This window comes from Fulmarus glacialis, unplaced genomic scaffold (genome assembly GCF_000690835.1).
Source record: "Fulmarus glacialis isolate BGI_N327 unplaced genomic scaffold, ASM69083v1 scaffold31108, whole genome shotgun sequence".
NCBI classification, from domain to species: domain Eukaryota; kingdom Metazoa; phylum Chordata; class Aves; order Procellariiformes; family Procellariidae; genus Fulmarus; species Fulmarus glacialis.
Window position 1 is genome coordinate 450 of NW_009230657.1, and position 12,447 is coordinate 12,896.

At 36.1% G+C, this 12,447-nt stretch overlaps 1 protein-coding gene across 1 annotated transcript in view; it reads left to right on the forward strand.

The window, feature by feature from the left end:
• Positions 1–8,726: 8,726 nt before the first annotated feature.
• ARMC3 (armadillo repeat containing 3) overlaps positions 8,727–12,447 on the forward strand; it is a gene marked incomplete at its 3' end in the record, with an annotated part of 35,509 nt that continues 31,788 nt past the window's right edge. The window contains 1 exon segment of the mRNA XM_009584319.1: positions 8,727–8,774. Coding sequence (XP_009582614.1) covers positions 8,727–8,774 — 48 coding nt within the window.

Consider the following 12,447-nt stretch of genomic DNA (forward strand, 5'->3'; position numbering starts at 1 on the left):
GAGGATAACTGTGACCAGTATTTTTAGATGTGAACTGGGAAGCAAGAAACTGCAGTGGACCTGCCCTAAGGAAACTTATATGGTAGAGAAAAAGAATTTTATTTTAAAATTTGGATAGGTAATATGAACAAAGAAGGAACTGTGCACTACAGATACGATAGGTAGAATGTATGTGTGGCAGTAACATGAAAGGTATGAGACCTAAAACTGTATGGATAATAGATGAGAAAGGAAAAAAAAAAAAAAAGAATACAATTTTAAATACAGAAGTTTTATCCTAAAGAACACTAACAGGTGATTAGGCTATTAGGGAGGAAATCTCACCTAATTGATTGATGTTTCAAAGGTTTTGGGGCATCTGCAGACAGGAATTTCAAAACAAAGTATGGATTTGCTGGCAGAGGAGCATCATCTGTGGAACAGAACTCTTCTATTATAATCTTACAATCTGAATTTATCACCTATATAAGGTAGTCTGATGTTGTATTATCTTAACCTATGCAAGACAAACACATCTGCTTTCTGTGGTTCATTGACTGTGAGCAAGCTCACTTTCTCACCTTTGTTGATGGAAGCAACAATTTTTTTTTTTAAATTTCATTTTATTTTTTGTGATGTTTATCATGCTGCCATCTTCTGATTATCTAATGTTCTGCTAACATGATGAATGCCAAGATAGGCTTATATGTCCTATAGTTCCTGCTTTTGTTTGCAAACATGCTACTTGTATTTTTGTCCTAAACTGTAACAAATGTCTTTTTTTTTTTTTTTTTTTTTTAAACTGTTAACATATTAAAGCCTGGCAAATGAGCAGTTAAAATTAAATTATAGGGCTACCATTGCAGTTTGACATAACCACAAAAGTCATGAATGTGATAGTAACACAGCTGAGGTATTTCCAGTGTCAACAAAGAAGTATGAGTACAATTTTGTACAAAACAGGAGAAGCTTCATCTGGGATGCTGTGTTCAGCTGTGGTCATCCATGTTTTCAAGAGGCTGACTTAAAAAAGACTTATGAGGGTAATGTGGGGAACGAAGAATCATTTTTTGGAGGAAATTAGAAGAGTTCTTTAACCTAACGCAATGAAAACTGAGTGGGGATATGTTTGTTATCTTCAAATATATTCTGATTCTATATATGTGTATGTATATAGTGTATATACCATGTAATAGATAGTATGTATAGAATATAGTATATAGAGAGTATAGTAAATACATATTGTATAGTATAAATATTTAGTATAAATAATATATTTTGATACATGTCAGCAAAGAAAGTGATTGACAAAAGTTCAAACATGACACGAATACAGTAAACTGGTCATGAATAAATGTAGAGTAAAAATTAAAAAAGGTCCCTGGCTGTCTGAGCAATCAGCCTGTGGAACAGCTTTTTAACGAGAGAAGTGGAATGAAATACCTAACGGTTTTTAAGATACAGCGTGATAGGTATCTGGTGGGATTAATGTGATGCACTGGCTGTGATGGGGGAGGGGAATGAATCTCATCATTCAGAACGTCCCTTTCAGCCCAATGTTCCTGTGAAACTGGCGGAAGGAGGCATTCATTTTAAGACATGTAGATTGGCACAGCTGGCTAACCACTTAGGAGTGTCTTTAATTTTTTACTGGTCTTTAAAAAGTTTTTCTTCGTAAGACAGATGATCTTTGACTTCTGTGTGAAAAATGCCCTGCCATTATTGCTCAGACAGTAGTTGGGTAACTACTCTCTCTCATTTGTTTTAGATTAAGTCAATTTTTCTTTAGTCTCTTTCTCATGGGATGAAGGACTTCACTATGTGTCTCAGCGAGACATTTAAAATCACACACATAATTTCTAAAAATCCCCTTCATTCAGGTTGTCACAGCTTGGATTCTCCAAGGATAGATCCTAGGTCTGATGTTATTTAATATGTTCATTATAATTTGGAAATGAGCAATAACATAAAGAAATCAAAATTTTCTGGTGAGATAAAGTAATTTATGTTAAGACTAAAGAAGACTGCTAGAAACTTCTGAGAGCTCTTCTGCAGTTAGGTGAACTGGTAACACCGTGACAGATAAAATTCATTGTTGTTGAAAGCAATGTAATTTACACTGTCGGGGATATTTGGAACAATATACTCTTTAGTAGTGAACCTAAATGAATTGTGATCAACTGGGCTAATGACCTGTTTACCAGAAGTGGATAGCTTAGTGAAAATCTTCTCTGTATAAATTGGGTAACAATTAATACCCAAAAAGTTATAATGTCACTGCAATAAATCAGTAGTGTTCTAGAGTTGATTATGGTATTTCAGGTTAGGTTCATCATATCTGAGAAAGATTTAACAGTCACAGAGGGACTGTGAGACAAGAAACATATATGTCTGGGAAAGCTATATGGAAAAAATAATTAAGGCAGCTTAGAAAGGTGATAAATCAGAATGTACAGGGAGTTATAAAAGAAAGTAGAAAAGACAGGGCATCTTTTAACTAAAGTTGTAATACAAGAACAAGGGGATGTTGTGTTGAGTTAAATAACACATTAAACTGATTACATATTTTTTAAATCTAAGAAGTAGTTCCTTATACAGTATACTTGACAATTGGACGTGTGCCGTAGCATGTCAGACTAAAAATGAAGAGTAAAAAGATTAAGCATTTATGTGGACAGTAAAAATAGTTATTATTGTTAGGAAGAACGTAAAAACTTCAGGAGATCTAAACCTTCGTACTTTAGGGAAATAAAAAACCTGTAACAGATGGAGGAAATCTGACTTTTGGGATTGGTTTCACGCATTTATCAGAAGCATTTGGCTCTTACCACTCTGGAGTTCTTACTGATTGAAGGAGTTTTTTTGTGCTGAGGCCTCTTGGTTGTTCTGTGATTTGGAAAGAATGCTATTATGTTCTTTGATTCCCATTATTACTTCATTTTGTTAACATTCATACACCATTTTTTACACTGTACAAATTGGAAAATACATTCTGCCTCTACAGCTTAGGATCTTAACACGACTGAAACACTCCTGACTTAGTATACCTCTTACTAGGTGTACCAAACCGTTCAGCTTCAGAAAACAGCAAAGTATGGTCCTTGGGCAGTATGAAAAAAGGCACTGCTATCAATCAGAGGCTGTACATGACTCAGAATTTTATTGCAAATCTTGCGTATTTTCACAGCATCAGGTTGTGGAATCGAATACCTGAGAATCTTGGCTTTTGTTAAAAACCTAAGCATCTACCCTTGTGCTTTTGGAAGTAACACTCAGCTGAATGTTAATGTGATACCAGAATGCAAATAAAAAGTATCAGCGTATCTTAAAAGTTCTGAGATTTTAAATAAATAATTGTATTGTTTTTTAGCTCACCTAAAATCCCCACTTTTTCTCTTTCATAGCTATTTCCTCAACCTGGCATCTAACTACAAACTCATTTTGGTGTTAAGGGTATGTCTGCAGAGTACTCCACTTTGCACCTCTTAGTATTGTTTTGGGAGTGATTCTTTTGCTTTGTGCATGTGTAATTTATAAACGCATAGATTATTTGAAAAAATGGAATCTTTAAATGAACTCTCAGAATAATCAGAGTATATTTAGTCTTTTTTTTAATTATTTTTTGCAGTGGGATTAACTTTGTCTAGCTGAGTCAAAATAGAAAATATTGTCTTGTATCTAGGAGCAGATTCTAGTTAAATTTGGTTAGTTAACATCTGTTGCACAGTAGCTAATTCTTGACTTTGTTGTGATCATTTTTTGCCTAATATACAGATGGGCACAGATAAAACAGTGGGCAGATTCAAAGGTCTTCACTTATTTGGTCTCCCATATAACATATTAATTTCATACAGCATATATCTTCAGGAACTGAATATTAAATTGGACCTGGTATCTCTTTTTAACTCTCTTCTTCTATGAAGCCAAGTTTTTTGTCATGTGTTAATGCTTGCACTGGCATTACAACACTGGGCAAGGGGAGTCTGTTGATCCGTATTTAAGGAGTAGGACAGAAGGAAGCCGGAAGAAGAATTTGGGAGAAAGAAAGAAGGGAGTTTCAAGATTACTCCACATTGTTCTCTTAATTATGACAAAGCTACCTCAGAATGATGAGGAAGATGTTTAAGCTGGCATACAAAGGACGTACTAGTTTATGGACTCAAGAAAGGAGTGAGATTGTCTGCTAACGCTATGATTATCATTTTAGTGTATTCCTTTTGATTGCATTGGAAGGCAGCAGAACTAGTGTGTCCCTACAGAAATCAACTGAACTAATCAATGAAGATGATCAATTTATAGACAATTTTCACTGTTATCACAGAAAAAAGATTTTCATTTCTGTGATACAAGAAGAAACAGCAAGACTTCACTTAAACTAGCTAGACTAAATTGAGATTACGTAATTATCATTTGGAAGGCAAAAAAAAAATCTCACTTGTGCGTCATTTTTGGGAAGAACCTGAAAATCATGGTCAGGTTGTAGTAACACAGCTTCAGACTGTCTTAAAGCATGGGACAGCTAATTCGCGAAGTGGATCATGTAATAAATAACTGGTTAGAAGCTGTTCTTAAATCCTTCTCTTTGCACTGCTTTTCCATAGGAGTAATTGCTCTCAGAAGAGACCTTTGATTCCTTGACTAAGAGGTAAGTTCCACAGCTGGCTGTCTCTTTGACTTACTCCTGTTCTTTCTCTCATGTCTCGCTAACATTCAGCATGTGGAGGGTCTTAGGTTGTTGTGTCAGTTATTTAAGGTTTTAGAAAACAGAAGATGCAAATGGAACAGGTAATGTTTTCTAAATGCATTGTCTGACTTAAACCCATGAAATACTATGGTCTTTAAGTGTATGCAGCAGGACTCTGGTAGTGTAGATATACGCTCCATACTGTAAAGGAAGTGTTTCTAAGATTTTAGTATTTTGAACAGAAAAAACATAAGACTTTCCTCATATTTCAAAGTATGATTTATAGACTCTTTTTTTTGTTAAAGCTCACTTGCTATCCATCATCTCGTATTTAAAAAAAAAAAAAGTATAGTGACTAGAAATAAGTGGATATCTCAGATTTGCAATCTAAAAAACTATTCACGCTGAACAGAGAGGTTCCTAGAGCAAGCCAATAAAACGAAGTAAGTACAGGGATCATGGCCATCATTATCTTATGATCTAGTACCAGGAATCTGCTCCTCTGGGCAGGCATCTGCAACAAATCTTTCAAAAACTAAATAAATTTTCCTTATTTTATTTGACATGACAGAGATGCCAGTTCATGATATAATAGCCAAGAGGTTAGAGGGTTCCACGTTTTGACTAAAAAGTCCACATTTGTGACCTTCCTCAAAATCATTTTCCACTTATGGGCGAAATGTTCTAGTCACAGAGATGTTACTGGAGATGGCCCTATTCCCTCAGCCACTTTTAAAAAGACAAGGTGGCTGTGTTTTGTCATATGCCTAGTTCTGTTAATGTTCAGTCTACTGTGATAGTATCTGCCAGACCCAGCCTGGCATGTGGATTCATGTGGAGAAACAGGGTAATAATTTTATTTCACTAACTTTAGATGTCAGTGTAAATGTCAATACGTGAGCTAGCAACTCTAGATTCTGGTTTTGGTCAGAGAAAAAAGTAGTTATTTTTAAGGTGCAATTCAATTTTAGATACCTACTTTAGGATGAATCTGCCTTAAGAGCTATTCAATATGTTGACTAGATCTCCATCGATTATCAAGGAGAGAGACTAATTTAAGTACTGATGCCTAATTTAGTTTAGTGGACACTGCTCATAGTTTCTGGATACTGGTTCAACTTAAAATAGTCACATTGGGGTACTTTTAGTCCTATGGGAAAGCTGGAGGCCCTAATGAAGTTCAGAGCGAAAGAGGGAAGTGCCTGCTGAGCTTAGGCACCAAGGATACCCAGAGCTGAGGGAGAGTGTTGGGGATTGTAGTTTTGGAGTGAGGATTTAGTTAGACGTAATGACTGTCCCACTGGCTGAGAGACAACACCTGGTTAGACCACTGCATTGAAACTGGGTAGGAGCAAAGTAGAGCAGGCTAATTTGTCTACCACTGAAGGCAATAAATTCCAGGTGAAGGACAAGAAGTAGCATAGAATGATAACTTCATAGATTGCTTGATTATGCATTGGCTACATCTGTTATGTCAAAGTCCTTTATCACCTCTAGCTCTACATGATTTAAAACAATCAACCCTTTAATCTCAAAAAAACGTGTGTGGAAAAAGTATGCTCCTGTGATTCTAGAAACTTACTGAACATGAAGTAGAGAATATTACTCAAATGAGAATGTTCTTTATTTTGTCTTTAAGATTTAATTAATTACACTTAATTACTAGTGAGTAGAGTTTTAGTTTTTAAAATAAGTTCTTCAGGTAACATAAACCCAGCATTTAATCACATTTAAAAATCTAAATCCTACTACAAATTTGTTCTGGATTCTAAATATTTAGAATAGTAAACTGAGAATCAAAGAGATGCGTACTGTAAACCTACTGAGAAAAAGACAACATGCAGTTATTATGAAAGAAAGGGATTTGAATAAGAAGTTCTTCTGTGGGTCAGTAGTCTTTCAATACCTGTACACATTGATTGTCTGCAATAATTAAAATTCAATGCAGAAGACACATTTTTAATTATCAGTAAGCCAAAGAATTCCACGTGCATCATTGCCTCAAGTCAGAGAATGACCGCTGAATACAGAGCACTTTATGGGAACAAAGCTAGCACCAACATTTGATGGCAGAATGCATTGAAATCCAGAATAATAACTGCAACAAAGAAACAGACTGAGGGGCATAATCCACAATAAAGTAATTGTCCTGTTCTCTGTGCTTGTTGCTACAGACGATACTGCTTTTTTAGTATTACCAAGGAACCAAATATTTCTGAACATGTAGAAAAATGTTTAAGTTTCTTGAAAATATTCTCAGAAGTTGGATGTATTTATACACCGTGAAGAAATATTTACAATTAAAGGCTTAGTTATTCATGGTCTTGGAATATGTATAATTATTTGAATCTGTGAACTTTAATTGTACATTATAAGTAATTTTACATTAATTAACTTTTAAAATTGTTTAGTTTAAACCTAATTAAAGTCATTCAGAATTAAAATTGCTTTTTATGACTTTAGCTTAATTTATATCTGAAATTAATTGAGCTGAACTGAATAATTCTAAATAAGTGTCCATACCTCCGTACCAGGATATAACACAATTTAAATAACCCAGATTTCCTGAATGTCCTTGTAAATCTGATTCTTGTATGTGTGCATGATGCTTACTTTCTACAGTGACTGTAGAAAGGTAGTATGTCCATAATTTTTGTTGAATATACTGTCAGTAATTTGTCCATATGCTTTCTCTTACATAAGTTAATTTGTCCCTAGCCAAAGCTGCACTTTCTGAAACACTGAATTCTAGTGTGTGTGTACGTGTTCATATGTGTGTATGTATATACGCACAAGGGTAAAGCAGAATGGAGCTGAAGAATCTTTGATTGTATGGGTCTTCCTCTCAAAACTGTAATTAGTGACCTGCCTATGAAGTTTTAAATTTCAGATCCATTTTTAGGATGTGCTTATCAAGTGGTTTCACTACTGCTGTGTTACAATTTATTTGAGAGGCCAGTAGAGGAACAATACCTGAAAAAATTCAGAGGATTCAAGAAGAGCTCCAAATTTTTATTGAACACAACAGACGATAGCCCTGACTTCTGTAACCAGCCAGGCTACAGCTCATATTGCACTAGAAAATAATCTCTTCTACCGCAGGGAGGCTGTCAGGACAGTCCTGGCTGAGGGTGAACGTGTGGTTTCCCTTTGAGAACTAACCGAGGAGTTACTAAGGGGTACTAACAGTGCACATTTCACTTTTACAGAATGTTAAAACAAACCTAAGTTTGGAATAACTTGAGTTACGTTCTATCCATATGTAGTGGTAGTGGGTCATGTTGCTCCTTACTTTTGCCTGTAGCTTAACTGGAAGGCTCTGCTGAAGTTTTGCAAGCCACATGAAATTAGATCCACATGAGGTATTACATCCATATGATTCAGAAGCTACTATTAGATGCAGCTGAGAAGGTCTTCCTGGTTCATGTGCACACGTGCTAATGCAAAAAAAGGAGAACACAGAAGCTAGGCTTGGTGTAAATAGATGTAACTTTTTAAAATCAGTGAAATTTGTACTGTGCAGAACTGTTTCTTAATACCTACAGACCTGATTTTTGTCTTCTGTGAAATATGAACAGAGAATTCAAATTGAATTTGAACCACATTTTCAAGGTAGAACTTATTTGTACATTCTGCAGTTGTATAGAATGTTTGCCAACATAGAATGTACAGACAAACATGGGGAAATACCCTAATAGGACCTTCAAGTTCATATATGATTTATAGATGCAGATAAAACTAACTTGCAGAAAAGCATGTCCTATGTATTTGTACCACATTATAACTTGAGCCTGTGATGTCTCAGATCTTTCTTTGTAGTTATGTATTTTGTTGACAGCTGTATTTTACCAAATAAGTTCAAGTGTTAGAAAGTTTGTTTTGTTTATAAGGGACAACTTCCTGCATAGAAATTACTATGTCAAAGAAATCTTCAAACTGATTAGGTGGGTCAAATGAATGAGAAAGTCTGTCTTACAAGCATTCCTAAATCACTGGTAAACTGATTCCTAAAACACAGAAGGCATTTTGTTTGTCTGCTTTTATTTTTGTTTTTGTTTTTAGAATGGGTAAAAAAGTAAAGAAGGAAGTAGAGCCTCCACCCAAGGATGTGGTAAGTTTATAAACTGCGATGTGCTATAAAATAAACATTACACAATTATAGGCCCAGCTCTACCATCCGTACATAGTTCCTTACTCTCCCAGCTTACCCACATTATTCTAAAAATGTCTTTTAAAGATGATTCTGTTTCTGCTTTTCTTGGACAGCATACAAACCAGAGTGACTGGGCATGTGTAGTTCTTTGTGGAGATTGTTGTCTTTGGCAGGTTTTGCAAACAGTAATGTATGAAACAATCCAGGCTTCTTTTTATTTGAAGAAGAGTATTAGCTTTCCATTTGTAAAAAATCAAAGGAGAAAGGAGAAGAGCAACCTGAAATCTGCCTGTCTTTTCAACTGTGGAGACATTCCCTTTCTTTAAGGATGAAAGAGTTAAGAGCCTAGATGGATCTGCAGAGTTTTTTACTGAATACAAAATTTTACAGATAATTTGAATGACAATACTAAGTATTCTGGATCTTTTGCAAAGATATACAGTCTTTAGCAGCAGTTCAGGTTTTCCTGGTATCATTGGAAGTGCCACAGTGAGAAGTACAAGAGCTGAAGCCAAATATGAAATAATGGTGGTAATGTGACTTTTTTTCAAAAGGTGGAGATTGAGGGTCTGACACTAGGACACTTTTCAAGAGTTTCTATAAATTCAAAAGGTACAAAGAGACCCTCAAAAAGACAGAGGTTCAAAATACAGGTATTTTTAAAGTTTAATTGGTTTATTCAGAAAGAAGTAGAGGAAATAAGACACAAACATTGAAAAGAGTATAATGTAAATTCTGTGCCAGATAATAATTAAGTTAACTAAAATCAGGACCTCAACGAGTCCCACAGAGGAGCGTGAAACTAAATGCAAAGTTCAGTACACTGTTTTAAAAAAACAAAGGGTTTGTCTGTAGAGAGTGATGGTACTGCAAGAGCTTTTTCAAAGGTCATAGAAATTTTGGTCAGCAAAAACTATGTTACAAGTTCAATATTAAAAGAGCATAAATAATTTTGACTAAGACAGTAATATCCAATAGCCATGATGTCACTGAGGCATAGCAATTGATACCAGGTTTTGCCCAACTGTTCTGTGGAAAGATGAATATTACAAACATAATTCATAAGCTCCAATCAATAATAAATCCTTATGAAAGGAGACTTGACACAAAACTTCAACATGAGAGAATAAATTGATCTAAAGCCATTTCTGTACGGAATAACCTAGAAAACCAGGAGGACACACAAAGAAGGTGTATGTGGGTAGGACTAACTAAAACAGGCCTGAAGAATTAAAACCAAGTATCTTCGCAGTCTAAGAAAAAAAACCTGAAAGGCATGACAGTAGATTTAAGGCATACAGATGAGCTAACCCCCTCCAAAGTAATAAAAGTTGACTTTTTCAGTAAATACCTAGAAAGTCAGTAGAAGCAGCACCACAATTTCCAGGTCCAAAAGACACCATTAGAGTCTCTGGAAAAAAGTATGGTACAGCCTACTAACTACTACAATAAACTGTGAATAATGTTAGAAAAGATATTAAACTATTGAAAAAATTAAACTTAGTAAAAGGTCAATAAAACTATTAAAAAGGAAAGAATTTGAAAGAGTGAAGTCCAGATGGCATCTGCAGTTTTTGGCTTAGTTTTTATCCGTATTGTACTTCAGGCTAGCATATCTCTTCTAGCAGTCCTATCAGGAGAAAAAAATCTGAATGTTGCATAGCAAAACAGTATTAAATATGTAAATAGATCATTGATTAGTTGTAAATATCAATCAAGAAAATCTTCTAGCTATGAGAATATTGTTAATAGTGATCATGTAAAATCAAATCTCAAAACTTTATATTTCACCTGGATATTTCAGATGGCAGGAAATGAGACACAGACAAAATAGAAGATGTATTAGCTATTATCTTCTGATTGATAATCTACTTATGAAAATGTCAAGTCCAAGAAAAGAAGCCTTGAGATAATGTGGACGTGCTTATAAAAGAGGGCCTTTGTGCATGTGGAATGCTCTGAGAATATATGGTACTGCAGATGACCACTAATTTTTATAGATTTCTAGGAACAGGTAGAAAACACATCTCTTAGCCTAGCCACTGCTTATAGGTTTCAGAAAGTATTCCTGAGCACTCTGTTTTCCCTGCCTTTCATAATTTGTCTTTTACTATTATCTGTTCTGAGAATTGGTCTTCTCCAGGAAAAATAGTGCTTTGAGCCTCTATGTCTATATGGATGACCTTAGACAGCAATTCAGGCAGATAAAATATGCTGGCTTTGACATAGATTGATAGGAACTTTTCATATGATATCTTCATTAAGTTTGGTCTAGACAATATTACTATTTGATCATCAGCGAGGGCATGGATGTTGAAAGGGAAGCCTAAGATTACCACTAGAGAAAATACTGCGGCATTACCACTGAAAGAGAGCTATAGATACCTGAGTATTTTTGAAAATGGCTTCATTCACAACACTGATGTTAAGAAGGTGGAATATATGAAGTGGCACTGTCAACTCCTGAAATTCAGTCTCCACAGAAACATCTTCTTTTGAGCAACTTTAGTTGCTTTTGACTTTAGTAAGGCTTTCAACACTGTCTCTCATAACATCCTCATAGACAAACTGATGAAGTACAGACAAGATAAATAGGTGGTGGAAATGAATTGAAAACTAGCTGAACTGCCAGACTCAAAGGGTTATGATCAGCAGCATGAGGTCCAGCTGGAGGTCAGGCACTAGTGTTGTGCCCCAGGGGTTGATCCCGGGGCCGGTACTGTTTAACCTCTTCATTAGTGACCTGGATGATGGGACAGAGTGCACCCTCAAGAACTTTGCAGAAGATACAAAATTGAGAGGAGTGTTTGATAGACCAGATGGTTGTGCAGCCATTCAGAGGCACCTCAACAAACTAGAGAAATGGGAAAATGGGAATTTCATTAAGTTCAATAAAGGGAAATGCCAAGTCCTGCACCTGGGGGAGGAATAACTGGTATGGACTGGGTGATAACCGGTGGGAAAGCAGCTTTGCAGGAAAGGATCTGGTGATGCTGGTGGACATGCACCAGCAATGTGCAGTTGGGGCAAAGAAAGCTAACAAAATCCTGGGGTGCATTAGACAGAGTGTGGCCAGCAACTTGAGGGAGGGGACTATTGTCTTCCACTCAACGTTGGTGAGTGAGATCACACCTGGAGTGCGGTGTCCAGTTCTGGGTTCCCCAGTACAAGAGAGACATGGACTTACTAGAACAAGTCTGCCAAAGGCTTGGAGCATTTGTCATATGAGGAGAGACTGAGAGTTGGGACTGTTCAGTCTTGAGAGAAGGTTTGGAGGGGTCTTGTCAATATACATATAAATACCTGATGGGACGGAGTAAAGAAGTCAGGCCAGGCTTTTCTCAGTGGTGACCACTGAAAGAATGAGGGGCAATGGGCACAAACTGAAACCCAGGAGGTTCCATTTAAACATAGGAAAAAAAAAAAAAAATCCTCTTTTACTGTAAGAATGATGGAACATGGCTCAGGCTGCCCAGAGAGGTTATGGAGTCTCTACCCTTGGAGATATTCAAAATCAGACTGTGCACCAGCCCTGAGCTCTAGCTGACCCTGCTCTGAACAGGGCAGTTGGACCAGATAATCTCCATAGGTGCCTTCCAACATCAACTGTTTGTGATTCAGTGGAATATCT